We start from the raw sequence: 20860 nt of genomic DNA on the forward strand, positions 1-20860 counted from the left end.
TTGAACCTAGGGTAACCCTGGAATGTGTTTGTATGACATGGGTATCAAATGGAAGGTATTAAAGAGTGTTTTAAAAGGGAGTGGGCCTTAGTTCTATAGGTGGGCGGCTTTTCGAGATATCGCCATAAAGGTGGACCAGGGTTGACTCTATAATGTGTTTGTACGATATGGGTATCAAATTAAAGGTATTAATGAGGGTTTTAAAAGGTTTAGTTGTATATGTGAAGGCGTTTTCGAGATATCGACCAAAATGTGGATCAGGGTAACCCAGAACATCATCTGTCGGGTACCGTTAATTTATTTATATATGTAATACCACGAACAGTATTCCTGCCGAGATTCCAAGGGCTTTTGCTTTCGCCCTGCAGAACTTCTTTATTTTCTTCTCCTTAATATGGTAGGTGCAACATCCATTTTACAAAGTTTTTTCTGAAGTTATATTTTGCGTCAATAAGCCAATCCAATTACCATGTTTCATCCCTTTTGTCGTATTTGGTATAGAATTATGGCATTTTTTTTTTCATTTTTCGTAATTTTCGATATCGAAAAAGTGGGCGTGGTCATAGTCGGATTTCGCCAATTTTTAATACCAAGATAAAGTGAGTTCAGGGTGGAGCCGTGTGTAGAAGTCCACAAAAGTGGGGAAAGCTTCTGACCGCCATTCACCTTGGAATGGCCAGAGCGATTATTTTGCATGCGGTTCAAGCAGCTCACTACTGCCGGTCGCTTGCGGCCAAGTATCCTCTGGGTAGCCGCTTAACATCCATTTAGCGGTGAGCTAATGTGAGAAGGCGACAACCTGGCTAGGCCACTCTGACATAATCGGTTTAAGGGCTAGCCGGGGGGGAGATCTCATCGGCAGCGTCTGTACACCTCTAGGTGCGGCTACAAGCGGGCGTCTGTCTTGGAGCAAGCGGCTCGCTATATAACCGTGCAAGTAATATTTTCACCCCCGCTGAGCGGGTTGTGCGCTGGGCTTGGGACCCGCCACGTAAAACCATACTCCAATGAAATATAACAACAAGCCTCGGATAAATACACTCTCTATTGATGACGACCATGGCAAAAGTTTGAAGGACAATAAATTGAGGGCATGCACCGGAAACGTCCTCTCCCTGAATGGGATTGGTGCAGATGCCCGGCTGGTTGATGTCCTGATGAAGTTCAGCCTACACAATGAAACTTCTCCTAACGGACTGAGGCTGATTGACTTTGCCGGTGCTCGAAACATGGTCATATCCAGCACGAGGTTCATGCATAAAAAGATACATCAAGATACATGGCTGTCTCCTGATCGAAATACTCGCAATCTGATCGATCACGTTGTGATAGACGGACGGCATGCCTCCAGTGTTTTAGATGTGCGCACGATCGGAGGACCTAACATCGACTCGGACCATTATCTCGTTGCAGCCAAAATACGCACCCGCCTCAGCGCGGCTAAAACCAAGGAACAAAAAAAAAAGAAAAGCTAGACGTCGAAAAGCTTCAATGACAGCAGACTGCCAATGATTTCGCAACTCGACTCTCACACCTGCTCTCTGAGAGCACAACTCATCCTGAAGGAATACAGGAGCAGTGTGGGCATATCTCCAAAGCACTTCGGTACTGCCGCCGAGGAAAAAATTGGTTACCGGCGGCCACGAAAAAACAACTGGTACGATGAAGAATGCCGCGTTGCAACCGAAAGAAAAGACGCTGCCTACAGGGCTACGTTAAAAGCGAGCGCGACAAGAGGAGTGCGTGAACGCTATCGTGAATTGAAAAGGGAAGCGAGACGCCTTTTCAGGAAGAAAAAAGCAGAAGCAGAAAGGTGTGAGTGCAAGGATCTTGAGCTGCTAGCCACCAGGAATAACGCCCGAAAATTTTACCAAAAAATACGGCGACAGACGGAAGGTTTTAAGACCGGGGCAAACTCCTGTAGGAACGAAAACGGCGACCTTGTAACTGATGTCCACAGAGTGCTTAGATTATAGAGGGAACACTTCTCAGCTCTCCTAAATGGAGGCAGCAATTCACCGCGTAGAGATGAAGAACCCGATCCCGCAATCGATGATGATGGAATATATGTCCCCCCGCCCGATTATTTCCAAGTTAGAATAGCAATAACCAGATTGAAAAACAACAAGGCCATGAGCGTTGATGGATTGCGGAGCTATTCAAGTACGGCGGCGAGGAGTTGGTAAGGCGCATGCAGCAGCTTCTTAGCAAAATATGGGCGGACGAGTGCATGCCCGACGGTTGGAATCAAAGTGTTCTTTGCCCCGTCCACAAGAAGGGCGATACTGCAAAATGCACCAACTATCGTGGAATCAGCCTTCTTAATATCGCATATAAGGTCCTTTCAAGTGTATTGTGCGAAAGATTGAAGCCCACCGTGAACCGGCTGATTGGACCTTATCATTGCGGCTTCAGACCTGGTAAATCTACCATCGACCAGATTTTCACAATGCGCCAAATTTTGGAAAAAACCTGTGAAAATAGAATCGACACACGTCACCTCTTCGTCGACTTTAAAGCCGCCTTCGACAGCACGAAAAGGAGCTGCCTATATGCCGCTAGGTCTGAATTTGGTTTCCCCGCAAAACTTATACGGCTGTGCAAAATGACGTTGAGCAACACCATCAGCTCAGTCAGAATTGGGAAGGACATCTCCGAGCCGTTCGAAACTAACGAGGTTTCTTTAATTTGATGCTGGAGAAAATTATACTAGCTGCAGAACTTAACCGCACTGGGCCAATATTCTATAAAAGCAAGCAATTACTGGCATATGTTGATGACATTGATATCATCGGCTTAAACACCCGCGCTGTTAGTTCTGCTTACTCCAAACTGGAAAAAGAAGCGGTAAACATGGGTTTGATGGTGAATGAGGACAAGACGAAGTACCTGCTGTCATCGAGCAAAGAATCAGCGCATACGCGCCTTGGCAACCACGCTACTGTTGGCAGCCATAATTTCGAAATAGTAAAAGACTTTGTTTATTTGGGAACCAGCATCAACACTAGCAACAACATCAGCACTGAAATCCAGCGAAGAATCAATCTTGCCAATAAATGCTACCTTGGACTAGGTAGGCAATTGAAAAGTAAAGTCCTCTCTCGGCGAACGAAAATCATACTCTACAAGTCACTTATCGTACCCGTCCTGCTATATGGGGCAGAAGCATGGACCATGACAACAGCAGATGAAGCGGCTTTGGGAGTGTTCGAGAGAAAAGTTCTTCGAAAGATTTATGGACCTCTACGCGTTGGCGATGGCGAGTACCGAAGAAGATTTAATGATGAGCTGTACGAGCTATACGCAGACATCAACATAGTCCAGCGAATTAAAACGCAGCGGCTGCGCTCGCTAGGCGAATGAAAGATGATGCTCCGGCCAAGAAAGTGTTTCTATCGGAACCCGCCTATGGAAGCAGAGGTAGAGGGCGGCCCCCACTTCGTTGGAAGGATCAGGTGGAAAAGGATTTAAACTCCCTTGGTGTGACCAATTGGCGCCGGTTGGCGGAGCGAAGGAGCGACTGGCGCGCCTTGTTGGACGGCCATAACCGTTTAGACGGTTCAGCGTCAATTAAGTAGAGTTGTGCTTTTTCGTTCATTTCAGAGATTCGAATATTTCGTTCTTTTTCTGATGAACGAACAAGATGTTCTTTTTGTTCATCTGTTCCTTTTTTTTAAGTAAATTTGTTCACTGCTGCTCGCACCACCCACGAAAAAAGCCACCAAGTATAGATGGGGGTGTGTATGCGGCAATGCTTTGTGTAGGTATATTTAAATGTGTTATGAATAAAGTAAGTTAATATATATATGTATAATTAACTTCAAAAAAGTTAAAAATTTCGGAAGATCCAGAAATTGAAAGAGTACAGACACAAATTGTAAATATGAACTTTTCAAGTTTAATAAATGTAATAATTAGTTTCTTACAAAACTTTTTTCATAAATAGTCCATACATAAATTGGTGTAGCAGTGCCACACACAAAGATGACCACACATATCTTTAGTGTAAGTGGCATTATCGATATTCGTGCTCACTGTGAATTTCTGCGTATGTATGTATGAATTTACAATCTTCGCGAACGAGAAGAGAGAAAGAATAACATAAGATAAAACGAACTAAAAGAACAAATGAACTAAAAGAACAAATAGAACCGAAATCGAAGATCTAGTTCACTTGTTCAGTTGAGAGACCCGGTCAATTGAACAAGTTCAGAACGAAACGATCCAACTCTACAATTAAGTAAGTAAGTAAAGTGAGTTCAGATAAGTACGTGAACTTAGTTTAATAAACTTATTATTAAGAATTCATGGGCTTAACATCGGTTTATAATAATTGAATATTCAATTATTATGTTTTTCTAAGAGAAACTGAGTTTACCTATTTTTGTTGTTATATCGGCCTACTGATTTGTAAGATCGCGGGTTCGAATCGAGCTCAAGGCCTAACAATAATTTTTTATCATTATTATTGTTATGATAAATTTTTTCTTAATTGAATTGAGTTGTCTAACTGCCAAAGCTCGTTGTATAGATAGATCCATTTCGGGAACTGCTAAATTCCTTCATCGGCAATCTTTAGGCGCCGCTGCTATAACCATTCAGCCATCACAGCGGTTTTTTGTTTGTCTTCATTAATCCTACTTCTATTCTGGTTCGTGCCAATTGATATTCACAACACTGCGACATCTGTTGCAGAATGGATGTGAAAATTGGACTTGTTTCTTGGCAATGCTGCCATAGTGTCATATTTTATTGACACTTTTTTCCCCGTGCTCTGGGATGTATTAGCGATTTTTGTTGTTATATTGGCCTACTGATTTGTAAGATCGCGGGTTCGAATCGGGCTCAAGGTGTTGTGAATATCAATTGGCACAAACCAGAATAGAAGTAGGATTAATGAAGACAAACAAAAAACCGCTGTGATGGCTGAATGGTTATAGCAGCGGCGCCTAAACGTTGCCGATGAAGGAATTTAGCAGTTCCCGAAATGGATCTATACAACGAGCTTTGGCAGTTGCCTATTTTTTTCTTTCTTCTATTCTAATTTAAAAATTTTTCCAATTAAGAAAAAATTTATCATAACAATAATAATGATAAAAAATTATTGTTAGGCCTTGAGCTCGATTCGAACCCGCGAAACTGAGTTTAGTTTAGTAAAGATATATCGATTTTTGCTCAAGTTATCGTGTTAACGGCCGAGCAGAAGGATAGACGATCGACTGTGTATAAAAACTGGGCATGGCTTCAACCGATTTCCCATTTTCACAGAAAACAGTTATCGTCATAGAATCTATACCCCTACCAAATTTCACAAGGATTGGTAAATTTTTGTTCGACTTATGGCATTAAAAGTATGCTAGACAAATTAAATAAAAAGGGTGGAGCCACGCCCATTTTTAATTTTCTTTTATTTTTGTATTTTGGTGCACCATATCATTACTGGAGTTGAATGTTGACATAATTTACTTATATACGGTAAATATATTCAATTTTTTGTTAAAATTTGACTTTTAAACAATTTTTTTTCTTTGAAGTGGGCGTGTTCTTCATCCGATTTTGCTAATTTTTATGTAGCACACATACAGTAATAGCAGTAACGTTCCTGCCAAATTTCACCATGATATCTTCAACGACTGCCAAATTACAGCTTGCAAAACTTTTAAATTACCTTCTTATAAAAGTGGGCGGCGCCACGCCCATTGTCAAAAATTTTACTAATTTTCTGTTCTGCGTCATAAGGTCAGTCCACCTACCAAGTTTCATCGCTTTATCCGTCTTTGGTAATGAATTATCGCACTTTTTCAGTTTTTCGAAATTTTCGATATCGAAAAAGTGAGCGTGGTTATAGTCCGATATCGTTCATTTTAAATAGCGATCTGAGATAAGTGCCCAGGAACCTACATACGAAATTGCATCAAGATACCTCAAAATTTACTCAAGTTATCGTGTTAATGGACAGACGGACGAACGGACATGGCTCAATCAAATTTTTTTTCGATACTGATGATTTTGATATATGGAGGTCTATATCTATCTCGATTCCTTTATACCTGTACAACCAACCGTTATCCAATTAAAGTTAATATACTCTGTGTGCAAAGCACGCTGAGTATAAAAATATAAGATATTTTTCGTTAATTAATGTCGAAATATACTCTGAAAAATCATCAAGTAGTCCCGATATTAATACAGCCTTCCGGAAATTAACTAAAATAGTTTAAAGAATATCTATTACTTAACTCTAAGTGTTTATTTTAATTTTAATTTATTTATCAGTCTACAAATTAAACAATCATACAGACCAAATATACATGCACTTAATTTAAAGATGTAATGTACGATATAAATAACATATGCAATATTTTAAAATAATACTTAAACAGTATTTAATTAAACGCTTGACAATTTCAAATTCAAAACTTAGAAGAAAGCAGAAGTTATAACGTAGTAAATGAATTCTTGTAAGTATCTGAAAAAGACCTCACACAGAGTACTCATGATGAAGCTGTTTCCCGGAAGGGGCACGCGAGAATTTATGAAATTGACAACAATAGAGCAAATTAATAGTAGACAAAATTTAAACAGAATAAATTTGAGTACATTAGGCCGAGTCGATTTGTGGGGAGGCAAAAAAATCGCCCATTGCTCTGTGAAAATCATATTCTAGGGATCAAAATAAGAAACTTTGCCGAAGGAACTATACCTCTAAAACAAATTCTGATGCCCCCCCCCCCCCCCCCCCCCCTTTGGGTCGTAGGGGTAAATTTGGAAAAATCCCACTGAAATGCCTGTTTTTTCTTTTTGGAGTTTATTTTTCTCTTTAAAAATTTATTTAGTCAGAAATTAAAAAAAAATTATTAGAAATTAGCGTTTTTACAACCACCTTTTAAAACCAAGGCATCACTGTGATGCATTTGCATAACGTAAACATAGTTGTGCGGGTTTTTTATTCAACAGTTTTAAAAAATGAAGGTATCACTGTGACACAATTGCAGATCGTAAAATTGCTTGTGTTGTTTTTTTTTAAGCCACCACAAGACACAGCAGGTAGAATTGAAATTGCCCCTACCCAAAAGTTCGACTCAGGGGGGGAGGGGGGGGGGGGGGGGGGGGGGGGGACATCAGAATTCGTTTTAGAGGTATAGTTCCTTCGGCAAAGTTTCTTATTTTGATTCCTAGAATACGATTTTCACAGAGCAATGAGCGATTTTTAAATCGACCCGCCCTAGAGTACATACATATAAAAATAATGATCAAGTTTCAATAACTGGTACTTTTTTATTTGAAATAGAGGGTTGAACAGTATTTTCGCGGTTTAGCGTTCGTTGCTTCATTTCAAATTGCAAATTTAATGTGGTTAAAAGAAATTTTTTAATACTAAAAATCGAGTCACAGGCGTCAAAATGTTTACAGTGTTTATTAAAATCATGGCATAAACAGCGAAATGGTTCGTGCATTTCATAATTCGATCTGCATGTAGCTACAAAAATTGAAATAAAATGTCTAGATGGCCTAATTGGAACGTTAAACTTGATTTCACCAAGCAAAAATGGACTATTTATTGACCCTCTTATTAGTTTTACAATAAATAAAATGCCAAGCATCTCCCGGCGGCTCTGTAAAGTGGGTAACTGTAATAGTTTTAACCGGTTGCAGTAGGGGGGAAGATTTTTTGAGGGATGCCATGGTGTGTTTAAAGCAAAAAGCAAAAATTTTTTCTGGACCGATTCCAGCTTGCAGAATGAACCTGACAACGCAGATTCCAAATTATTGAAGCGTATTCCAAAATAGGCCTGACCAACGATATAAAGAGAGTTTTTGTAACGTATTGATCATTGAATTCTTTGGACCAACGTTTAACGAAAGCCAAACTACCTTTAGCCCTATTCACACATGATTCAATATGAAATTTAAAATCCAGTTTTGGGTCCATTGTAACACCTAATTTAATAAAGTTAGTGACTTGCTTGATTAAAAAATCGCCAATGGCATAATCATGGGATTGGAAGGACTTCCTTGTAAAACACATGAACTTACACTTCGGCAGGTTTAGTGACAAGGCGTTTACATTACACCAATCAACTAGATTATTCAAATCAGCCTGAAGAAATACCCTATCCACGGGTAAGCGGATGGGCATTATAAGTTTTACATCATCAGCGTACGTCAACGGCTTGCAGTGCTTCAAAGCACTTGTAATGTCGTTAATGAACAGCAGGACCAATGTGGCTGCCTTGTGGAACCCCAGAAGATACGTTTATCAACCGACACCAGCAATTATTGAATATATCTGTTTGTTTTCTTTCCTTTAAATAAGAAGAACCCCAAGAGAGGAACAATGGAGGAAATCCTAACCGATCAAGTTTGAATAACAGTATGGAATGAGAAACTTTATCAAAGACCTTACTAAAATCAGTATAAATAACATCAACTTCACAACTAGTCTTAAAACTGTTGGATACAAAGGTTGTAAACTCAAGCAAGTTGGACGCCGTGGACTTACCCTTGCAAAAGCCATGTTGTAAAAAGTCAACTAATGAAGATACTCTAAAAGCAAGTTGCTTTTTGATAAACGATTCAAGTAGCTTAGGAATAGTGTTGAGCTTAGCTATTCCTCTATAATTTATAACACACGTTCTACTTCCATTTTTATGCAGTGGTATTATGAATTATTCTTTCCACTTCTTGGGAAATATCCCTTGCTTCAGGGAGGCGTTGAACAAACAGGCTACAGGTAGATATAAGTATCGAGCACAAGATTTCAGCACAACTGACGGAGTTTGATCCGGACCAGCAGAGTAAGAAATTTTTAGAATTTCCGAGTGAGTTAAAACATCATCAGTACATATAAATGGGACTACCTGGGAATTCAGGGGAGACAATTTGAAAGGATAATTTAATGGCGGGTAATCAGAGGTATTTGAATAATTAGATTATCACTTCCAAACGTAACGCCGGCTTTTGTTTCTTTGCCTACTCTGAATTATGGCTATTTTTTACTCACCTTCACATAATGTTTAAATATGCCAGCTGCACTTTTTGTTGGTATAATATTGTAGACGATCAGCTTACAAAATGACGCCAGGAAATTGCGTTTTTTGTGTAATTCTTCGATGCGTGTCTCGTCTTGAACAACTGCAATGAAATATACGCACTTTAACTTAAAAAAAATTAAGAGCTCTTAGATACCTTCTTGTTTGATAGTAAACACATAATGCTGCACAAAGTTATTTAATATCAATTGCTCATCCAACGTTGACTTATATTCCAAAGCACGTATATGCTCATTCTCATTTTTCGAAAGTTGATCCGAAAATACAATTAATAGATCACATATCGATTGATACGCCTACAAATATAATAATAAAATATATCGTTTGTTTATGTAATCAAGATTAGACGTGAAATAAAATAATTAAATAAAAAAATTTAAGTTAAACGGTTTTATTGAAAACAATACTTACATTAAGTAATAATATTATTAAAGCTAAACAATAATTAGGTAGGTCCTAGGTACTAGTCATCGCACTACTCATCAATCTAGGGCGTTGATCAGACAATTAAATAAAAGCGTTGGGCGCGTGAAATTTCTAAAAATGTGAGGCGTAGCATAACCTGATTAAGGTTCACTTGGTCTTACTATGACTATCAATATAAAAAAAAGACAAAGGAACGCTCATAACCACATACAAAGCAATTGGCCAGCCGATTGCGTGCTACGCGTCCCCTATATGGTCGCCAAGCCTAAAAGCTACCCACTGGAAGAAGCTACAGGCCTGCCAAAATACTGCTCTCAGAATCGCCACGGGCTGTCTTCTCATGTCCCCAGAACACCATCTACATAATGAGGAGAGAATACTCCCCATCAGGGAGAGAAATTAGATGCTAACCAAACAGTTCCTGTTGAATACCCAGAAAACTGGGCATCCCAACAGACATCTGATTGATGAGCCAACACCGCCTAGGGGCTTAAGGAGTCATATCCGTAAGCATTTTGAGGAAATACGGCACCTGAGAACTCAGCCGCATGAAGCAAAAAAACACAAGCAGGTTCTTGGTGAATTCCACAAACAGGCGTCGGACCCTTATGCCAGGAATTGCCCGGTGAATCCAGTACTCAAAGAACAGTACCCAAAACTTGCGGAACAGGAACGCCCCAGGGACACGCGAGTCACTCTAGCTCAACTTCGACCTAGATACTGTAACAGGTTAAACTCTTACCTATCCAGAATTAACCCCGACATACAAAATATATGCCCCGCTTGCAATGTGTCCCCACATGACACCAACCATCTCTTTAACTGTAATGTGGAACCAACGCTTCTAGCACCCCTTTCATTATGGTCCACCCCTGTTGAAACAGCAAGTTTCCTTGGACTCCCGTTAGAGGATATTGATGACAATTTGTGATCGGTCGCAGCTGATAGGTGGGGCGAAGCACTGCTGCAACAACAACAACAGTAGGAATTAAATAATATCCATACGTCAGTTCTTGAAAAGTGGAACATAGATCAATAACTCCAGGTAGTATAACCGGCCTATCCCAGAATTCGGTTGAAGAACGTCCTATCTCAGATTTTGCTTCAAAAACGCCCTATATGAGCTTAAATTCAATACATTTTGACATTAGCTCGGGTTTTGTTGAAATAAATACTGAGAGGACGTTCTTCAACAGAATTCTAGCGCGTTTTTGAAACAAATTCTCAAATAGGGCGTTATTCAAATGTTTTCTGAGATAGGGCGTTTTCAAAACGGCATCCGAGATAGGGTGACATTACAGTCAGGAGTCGAATTAGACTGAGGCCCACTTGCAAAACAGCAAGTTCTTTTTTTTTAGCTAGGAGTTAATTTAAATAATTTTTCAAAAATGCATGAGTTTACTCCGACTACGAATGGCATCTGCCTGCCAAAAATGCACTCGGAGTGCTTGCCACAGTCACTGCCGAAGGGCGACACAGCTTAGAACAACTTCCTTCTAATTGAAAAAAATTTGTTTCTAAATTTTTGATGTTGCTTTGCCCGGTGCGTGAACCCAGGGTCTTCGGTGTGGTAGGCGGAGCACGCTACCACCACACCACTGCGACCGTCTGAAAGTTTATTAAAATCATATTGTGACGAATATTAGCAACACTAAGGGATACTATCATCTCTAAGCCGATACTAAGCAGTCACTTGTATGTACATAAACAAATCAATCATTATGTCTACACATATGTACATACAAGCAGCGGAGAGATACGCACAAACACATGCATATATCTGAGACACTCACAAAGTATGCAATCATCAGCTACTACTTCGCTCACATATACACGCATATGGTTACAAATACAAGCGCGACCAGGTAGAGGATTCTAGAAGAAGAAACGCCTAGAAGTATGCGAACGAGACGGCAGAGAGTATAAAAGGCGCGAAAGCTGAGTAAGCAGCAATCAGTTGGACTAAGCACGCTATCAGTTGTGAAATATAAGTGTTATTGTGAAGTAGTATAATAAAGACCATTTTGCATAAATAAAAAATAAATAAATAAATAAATATTGGAGTTATTTATTCAACAGTTTAGTGATACGAACGTTAGCAGAAGATTTGGAATAAGCGGAATTGCTCTAAATTCTTTGCAATATATATATTTCAAGTTCATTGAAACCTACTACTACCTCAAATGGAATGAATTTCCACCTTATGTGTACATTTATACATATAAACACAACCAATATTTATACTGACCGATTCTTGAATTTGTTCTGTCGGCCCATCACGTGTTAATTCAAAACAAGCTGCCATATATTTGACGAAATTTCCGCGCAACTCAGAGCTCACCATAGCAATATTACTACTTTCGCATTGATTTTCCACGTAGTATAATCCCCAACTAATTGAAAAATAACACGCTTCAATACAATAAACTAACGCCTCATTGGGTAGCGCGCGTGTAGGTAGATTTTTCTTAGATTGGCACTCTTCAACATCTTGAAATAGTGACTCAAATAAATTCCAAGGATTAAGATTATGTGAAGCGTATAAAATAGATATGACTTTTAAGGAAATTGTAACATTATAAATCTCGTCTTCATTTGGTTGTTCTTCACCTGAAATTTATAGAACAAAAAATATTTAAGAAATATGCACATATGTATATTGAATGTTAAAACACTTATTCACCAGCTATTAAATTACGCCAATCATCGATGGCATCTTTATATTTATTAACTGCGTTATCAATTATATTGGAACGCGCAACATCGCAACGTGTGTAGGTAGCGCTACCTTCGCTGCATAAGTACTCCAACGTTTTGGCACATGTCTCAAGCACTTCACGATCCGTATGTACCGACATTATATAGCTCATTTTATCTAGCAAAGCTTGTAAGTTTGATTCTTGACGATTTGTTGTATAAATATCTAATTCAAAATATTGTGGTATTGCTAACAGATTTGCCAACTTCTCGCTATCGGCTTGATATTTTTCTAGTAATGGCGGTAATGTAATTATAAAATGTTCAGTCAATCGTACTTTTTCATCTTGTATTGCTTTTAGCTCTTTGGAGCTTAATGTGATTTTACGATTACTAGCGCGTCCTACAGGTGCTTCACCCGTTGCTGATTGTTTTACGCTACTAACCATTATTTCGATTAGTGTTGACTCTTGCTTATTGTCTAAAACTTCTTCGTTAAAGCCAGGCTCTTCAAGCAGTAAATCCGTCATACATTCCCAGTCTTTTACCATGGCATTATTGTCTATGAAGGAATCTACTAAATAAGCACCATGTTCGTGTAGTTCGGATTCAATAAAGAATTGTACTAAATCTCGTATTAGTGGTGTATTTGGTAGCCTTATTTTACCACGTCTTGTTTTGGTTTCTTCCATATCGGCAGTTAAATGAAAGAGACGTACATTCAAAAATTCGGCCGCTGCCTGCGCTACACCACGATGTGATGAATATACCAGCTCATACACTATTTCACAATCTTTATCGGCTAAGATATCAGGATGTATTCTGCAAAAAATGTACATGTATTATTTCAAATAACCGCGTTTTTTAAATTTTAAACGGCTTACTTTAGAATACTGATTACTAGTTTAACCGCGTGTACCGCCACTTCAAATTCTTTATCCAGAGTCATAGCTACAATGCGGTCTTTAAATTTAGATGTAAACAACTCAAGTTTTCCTTTCAGTTCTTCTTTATCGTATAAGGGTAACAGAGCTTGTAAGCAACGTAGCCGAACTTCTCCAACTTTGTCATGCAAAGTCCAACCAATATATTTTAAATATGAATCGTCGAGAAAATTTTGCGGATAGTTCTCCATCCAGACACCAATTTCAGCCATACAAATTGCACGTATGTCTGGCAATGTGTCTCTGAAATGTATTATATATATATGTTAGTGCGGTTCAAATTGTATGGGGAAAAATGGGGGAAAAAAACTTCAGGTGCACATCCAGTTTCTGAATCTATGGGACATACTGAGTAATATTGTCCATGGGACCATAGGTCTGAAATGAATTTCGAGTCTCCCTAATTTTGTTAGAAAATTTTATATCCCAAATCAGAATCCGATTTTCATGTATTTTATTTGAGAGCCGCTATTCGGATTGGGATATAAAATTTTCTAACAAAATTAGGGAGGCTCGAAATTCATTTCAGACCTATGGTCCCATGGACAATATTACTCAGTATGACCCATAGATTCAGAAACTGGATGTGCCTTTTCAACAATAAATTTGACCCACCCTAATATATGTGCTTTTATATTTTATTGTACAAACTTGTTTACGAGTGGACTAACAGAAGTTTGATTAGTTGAGCAGAAAAATGTATTTAAGTCACCGACTAAATGAATTTTTCTTTGCATCCGCTTATGTAAAAAATTTAAAGTTTTTTTTACCAATTTTTGTTGTTGTGTTGTTTTTTTTTACCTGTATCGATGCACAAAAACAGACTTGAACATGTATGTCAACATATTTTTTATCTCGTCCATATTCTCCTCAAGCTCAGCGCGCTTGGTCATCAAAGATTCCAACCGATCCGAGGCGCGGCGGTCCCGTGACTAATTTAGAAGTGTTTATAGAGAGAGTGTAACTTTAACAGGTGAACTATTATACCATATACATACTTTAACTCTTTCAGCTTCATATTGTTTTGCAGCATTTTCAAAATTATTTGAAACAAGCAACGCTACATCCACCAAGGCTGTCATCAATTTCATGGCCGCCAATGTTGCTGTATGACGAAAGGCACGTACTTGCGAATCAGAAAGACCCGTCAAAAGTGATATAACATTGTCCATAAGAAATTGATCGTATATTATGGAGTATTGGCATTGTTTTACCAAAGTTTGTACAAAATCACAAAAATTCATTTTAAATTTTTTCCATTGTTGACCAGGCATTATTAGTGGATATTCACCGCTCTCCTAATTTTTTTGATGTTCAAATCATAAAATGTTAAAATTCGTTATATAATTTTGCATAAGACAATTTATTTATTATCAAAATATTTGTGCCCGAATCAAAAGGCAGGGCGTTCCATTCGACCTATTGCAAAACCGCCAACCAGTAAAAATATCAAACTATTATTGATATTGTGACGAATATTACCATCTCTAAGGTTATTAAATAAAGGCCAAACAACAGAAACATTAAGCAAGCTACATAAACACATTAATCATCATTTACCCACATACATACAAGGCAACGAAGAGATAACTCACATACAGATGTAGTCATCGGTGGAAGTAGTGCTCACATATACACGCGCACATGGCTATGCGAGGGGCTATAAACGTGTATCTGTAGTTCAGGGATAACCAAAATTAAAACTGTGGCTGTATTAGTGAGAGCGCGATGATCGTATGAATCACTTGATGCACGATTCATTCGCCTATTAGCAAGCAACGAGGCAACATCGTATGCAAGAATTTGTTTATTTATGCGACACCAACAATCGATGTTGCTCCTCTGCTTGTTGAGCGACAACTAAAGACGAAAGAGAATAACAATACGTGTGAAGTGGCGCCAATAATTATTCAACTAAATGGTTATCCCTTCTGCAGTTTATAGCTGGTAACCTAGTAGAAAATTCTAGCAACAAGTCTAGACATTTGCGCACAGAGTATAAAAGAGCGTAAGCTGAGCAATCATTTAATCAGTTTGACTTAAGTACGCTATCAGTTGCGAAGTTAGATTAAAAGATATTTTTGATAACTGAATATATTTTCATTTTTTGATAATAAACAATAAACAATATATTAATAAAAAATTTAAAATATAACAAAGTATATTTATTACAAGTACATAAATAACCCTACATCTACTCCCCCTCCAGTGAAACGAAAAGTGTATATTGATTACTATAAGTTGTTATTGTTGTTAGTTTTTATTTGTTGTAGTAGTTTTATGTGAATTAATATTAGTTATTTATAATATAATATATATTGTTATTTATAATAATGCGATTGAAGAACCTAGGATGAGGTTGAATGCAACTTTGTGTGCATAATCATAAAAAAAAATTAAAAACTTGTATTATGCAGAAAATATGTTCAATATATAATTGTACTCTGCATAATGCCTATGTCCAAGTTGTTGATAAGGAATGAAAAGTTGATTCCTTTAATTGTTTGAGGGTGAAATTGTCATTGATTCATGTTATGTTAATGAGTATAAATTGATTTTTTAATATGATTTACATTTCAAGTTGAAATATTGATATTTAGGACAATATTTTGTTAAAATTTATTTTTAAAAAATCTTTAAGAGATTTTTTAAAATTGTAGAAATTTGTTTGATTTTTAAAAATTAAAGTTATTTCTTTTTTTTTTGTAGTGGATTGTATTATTTTCGATTTGAATATGAATTAATTTGCATTGCGGAGTTTGTATGTCTGTTGTTGTAAAATATTTTATATGTGCAGATGATATATATTCTTGAATATAAACTGGAGAAGAAGTGCGTATAATTAATATAAATAATAAATTGACTATTGTTTTAAATCAATTAATATACATTTTTAAGCAATGTAACATTAGTATTCTAAATGAAGTTATTTTGTTTACATTAAATTTTCATTTCATAATGTAACAAAATATTGAAGAAACAAACTTTTTAAAATAAAATATGAGTCTTAGTTGTCGAAAAATGCCAAAATTTTGAACAATACAGCTCACTAAATGGTAAGATCATTATACCGGTACTACTAATTTATGTGTTACATTTATTTTGATATTTTTAAATTTAAAAAAAGTTGAATTTTCAAAAATAAATTGTATATGACTAGTTTAGTAGATTATTAGTGGCAATTAAAAATATATGTGGTCGTAGACCAAAATTCGTAATGTTAAATATATATATGTATATATTTAATTTTTGATTTAAGTATCTAAAGAAAGCTTTGTATGTGATCAAAACGATTATTGTATATGTTCAACTCCCGTAACGTATTCAGAACACCAAGTTTAGTATAGCTTTTGAGAAATTGAAGCGATTCAGGCAATTTTTCGAGATTAATTTTAGATTTTTAGATAAATTAACGTATGTAGCTAATATGCTCCTCTGATGCCATTTGGAATACCTCATCAAGCGTTGTTGAAAGATATCGCATTGTCACATTAAGTGTGTATTTCTCATTTTGTATTTATCGGGAAATATTGCATTCTCATTACAGTCGTCAGTTGGACGACGTGGGTTATTCAAACTATCTGCACTCATATTATACGAACTATTTGGTATAAATGAACGATGATGAAGAATTTGTATCACTTTGATAAAAAAGTTGTTTTTCGATAGAGGCACACGCACGTTCACGTAATGTTCATAGAATACGCGTAGTATGGATTTAATCGGATTGCTGTCGTTTTGTAAGTTAACTAAATGTGCCAAGGAGGTCAATGACAATGGTAGATTAGTTATTGAATTATTTGTAAAATCAAGTTTTATTCAATTTTTTAAGAGCGAAATTTCATTCGGGATTTTCGTAATTTTGTTATCGCGTAAATCAAGAAATATATGTATAGGTCAGAAGGATCGTTGGTAGGATCGCCAGATATAGAAAATAATGTTTTTCTATCAGCCCAATTCTAAACGAAAATTCCGTGCGAGTTTTTTCCCTTCTCCCATTCCTCGTATTCTAAATAAAAATTCCTTGTGAGTTTTTTCACTTCTCCCTTTCCTCCTATTCTGAACAATGTTCAAAAAAGCGGAAACCGGTTATGGGAGAAAAGTAGGTATTATGAATGTGAGGGAGAGGGAGATTTCTCTGCCATTTCATAGGAGTTTTTTCACTAGTTAAATTAAAGGGAATACATCAAAATAGTTAAAGGAAATTGGTTATTTTAAGAAAGAACACTTATTTGTACAAATTTGTGCTAAAATATGTATTTACATTCTACCACAATATTCTCACTGTTAATACAACAACAACAACAACAACAACCACAATTTTCTTTATTTTAAGTCGAAAAATATATCATAAGCAACGGAAGAGCTCTTCGTATATTTGATGCTGCCATCCAGAAATTGCGCAAGGATTTTTTAAGAAGGCTTAAATAGATTTTGGCATATGGCGAAAAGCGAACTCAACTCGACTTGGCCGCCAGAAAATTGCTTTGCAGAATGAATGCAGGCAACTCCGGCGGATTTGTGTTATCCCGCTAGGAGAAAATAATTGGAGGAATTTTTCCGCGGGAATAAAAAATCCGCGAGAACAAAATTCCGCGAGAATATTTAGAATTGGTCTGTATATATTTTTGAAAAATTTATTTAAACATTATTTTTAAAAGATATTTTTGATAACTGAAAATATTTTCATTTTTTGATAATAAACAATAAACAATCTATTAACAAAAAATTTAAAATATATCAAAGTATATTTATTACAAGTACATAAATAACCCTACATTTTGTAATACAGAATATTGGAGTGTTTTATTCAACAGTTTAGCGATACGAACGTAAGCAGAAGGTTGCAAATAAGCGGAATTTCTCTAAATTCATTACAATATTGTGACGAATATTAGCAACACTAAGGGATACTATCATCTCTAAGCTGATACTAAGCAGTAACTTGTATGCACATCAACAAATCAATCATTATGTCTACCCATATGTCCATACCAACAGCGGAGAGTAACGCACAATAGAAACGCCTAGAAGTATGCGAACGAGAAATCACAGAGTATAAAAGGAGGTAAAGCTGAGAATCAGCAATGAGTTTGATTTAAGCACGCTATCTGTCGAGAAGTAGTAGTATTGTGAAGTACTTGAATAAAGGCCATTTTGCATTATTGAATAGTGGAGTTATTTAATCAACACAGTTTACAGTTTATTGATTCGAACGTTAGTAGAAGGTTGCAAATAAGAGGAATTGCACTCGTTACAATATTATAGAAAAATTGCTGTCCCTACTTGTCTGGAAAATTCTGTACAGAAATTGCCAATTTTTATTTTTTTATAAAACTTTTTCCTATTATTTGGTAAGTATTTTTTCCGGACTAATAGCTTTATTTATTCTGTAGATGAACGAAAAATCTGAATTTACTAAAAAAAAAATTTATTCAAAATCGTTTGTAGAGTTTGAATTTTGTTAGAAAGAAGCTTTGCAATTGGTCGTTGGCTGTTTTGGCGTTAGCGGAATATATATACCTCATCGAACTCCTCTGTCATTTTTCGTATAACAGCTGTATGTTCCATTGGATGTGGCATATCTTCGGATATTTTGCCTTTGCAACCACTTGCATTTATAAAAAATTGCATTAGCGCAATTAAGGCAGAATCACGGTTTTGTTTATATTTTTCAATCCAGTCATCAACAATGCTCTTCAAATTTTATATAAGAATATTGTATATATTTATAAGAATATTATATAAATGCTGGAATAATTTACCGCTATTGCTGATTTGGAATGTCGCACAATAAAATATAAACTGTTTTCATCTGTGGTCACGTCACGTTCCATATCTACTCGTTCTTGCTCCTTTTCAATATGCTCTTTACGAGGCCTCTCCGCACGCTCACGGCGTTCTCCTGGTGGCTTTCGTTGGCCCTGTTGTTTACGTTTGCGTGCTACTGGTGCCCAAAAATCATCTTCATCGTCGTCGATTATGGGCGGTTTGTCTCGCACTCCACCTCGTGCACGCAAACGCGTCATTCGTTTCATAGGACTATCACCATCTGAAGTACTTTCATTTAATAATTCCCTATATTTAGTATGTGGTAAATATATGTAACAAAAACAATAGAAATGGAGTATTATATTGAAAAATATACATGTAAATTACTAATAATATAAGTGTAAAAGCCAAGCTACTTGCAGCATTTGCATTTTTGATCTTGTCGCAATCATAAAAAACAAGTAAGGAAGTCCAAGTTCGGGTGAAACCGAACATTACATACCCAGCTATAACTTGAAATGCTGTGTTGTTTGTTTTGTGAGTTTAATAGTGTTACAAGGCTGCGCAATAATACATATAGCTCATTTACTTCAATAGTGTCATAACTCAAAAAACATGACTTTTGCGTTAATAACTTATAAACGCACCCAATATCATGATCTATGTTGTATAAAACAAGTAAGGAAGGCTAAGTTCGGGTTTAACCGAACATTACATACTCAGCTGAGATCTTTGGACAAAATAAGGGAAAATCATGTAGGAAAATAAACCTAGGGTAACCCTGGAATGTGCTTGTATGACATGGGTATCAAATAGAAGGTATTAAAGGGTATTTTAAAAGGGAGTGGGCCATAGTTCTATAGGTGGACGTCATTTCGTGATATCGCCATAAAGGTGGACCAGCGGTGACTCTAGAATGATTTTGTTCGATATTGGTATCAAATTAAAGGTATTAATGAGGGTTTTAAAAGGGAGTGGCCCCTAGTTGTATATGTGAAGGCGTTTTCGAGACATCGACCAAAATGTGGACCAGAGTGACCCAGAACATCATCTGTCGGGTACCGCTAATTTATTTATATATGTAATACCACGAACAGTATTCCTGCCAAGATTCCAAGAGCTTTTGATTTCCCCTGCATAACTTTTTCATTTTCTTCTACTTAATATGGTAGGTGTCACACCCATTTTACAAAGTTTTTTCCAGGCATGCTTAACCAACGAAACGATATCATTTCGTTACGATAATCAACGTTAATAAACGAAACGAAGTCATTTTGTTTCGTTTATTAACGTTAACATTGTCAAATTAACGTTAATTTGACGTTCTTAACGTTAATAAACGAAACGAAATGACGTTGAAATTACTTCGTTTCGTTTATTAACGTTGATTATCGTAACGAAATGATATCGTTTCGTTGGTTAAGCATGCCTGGTTTTTTCTAAAGTTATATTTTTCGTCAAAAACCAGTCCAATCACCATGTTTCATCCGTTTTTAAAGTGAGTTCAGATAAATACGTGAACTAAGTTCAGTAAAGATATATCGATTTTTGGTCAAGTTATCGCGTAACGGCCGAGCGGAAGGACAGACGGTCGACTGTGTATAAAAACTGGGCGTGACTTCAACCGATTTCGCCCATTTTCACAGAAAACAGTTACCGCCATAGAAGCTATGCCCTTACCAAATTTCATAAAGATTGGTAAATTTTTGTTCGACTTATGGCTTAAAAGTATTTTAGACAAATTAAATGAAAAAGGGCGGAGCCACGCCCATTTTGAAATTTTATTTTATTTTTGTATTTTGTTGCACCATATCATTACTGGAGTTTAATGTTGACATAATTTACTTATATACTGTAAAGATATTAAATTTTTTGTTAAAACTTTTACTTTTAAAATTATTATTTTTTTTAAGTGGGCGTGTTCGTTATCCGATTTTGCTAATTTTTATTTAGCACACATATAGTAAT

At 36.5% G+C, this 20860-nt stretch overlaps 1 protein-coding gene across 3 annotated transcripts in view; it reads right to left on the reverse strand.

Annotated features, from left to right (window-relative positions):
* SA1 (stromal antigen) overlaps positions 1–20860 on the reverse strand; it is a 51641-nt gene that overhangs the window by 16965 nt on the left and 13816 nt on the right. For 2 of the 3 annotated variants that reach the window (XM_067788560.1, XM_067788563.1), the window contains exons 2-10: positions 18886–19198; positions 18644–18817; positions 14119–14418; positions 13922–14052; positions 13061–13363; positions 12163–12998; positions 11728–12089; positions 9190–9349; positions 9005–9135 (exon numbers count right to left, since the gene is read on the reverse strand). In XM_067788560.1, the coding sequence (XP_067644661.1) occupies positions 9005–9135; positions 9190–9349; positions 11728–12089; positions 12163–12998; positions 13061–13363; positions 13922–14052; positions 14119–14418; positions 18644–18817; positions 18886–19198 (2710 nt within the window). The remainder of the gene's footprint in view (positions 1–9004; positions 9136–9189; positions 9350–11727; positions 12090–12162; positions 12999–13060; positions 13364–13921; positions 14053–14118; positions 14419–18643; positions 18818–18885; positions 19199–20860) is intronic. The other variant, XM_067788562.1, reaches the window with a different exon arrangement.

This window comes from Eurosta solidaginis, chromosome 5 (assembly GCF_040869045.1).
Source record: "Eurosta solidaginis isolate ZX-2024a chromosome 5, ASM4086904v1, whole genome shotgun sequence".
NCBI classification, from domain to species: domain Eukaryota; kingdom Metazoa; phylum Arthropoda; class Insecta; order Diptera; family Tephritidae; genus Eurosta; species Eurosta solidaginis.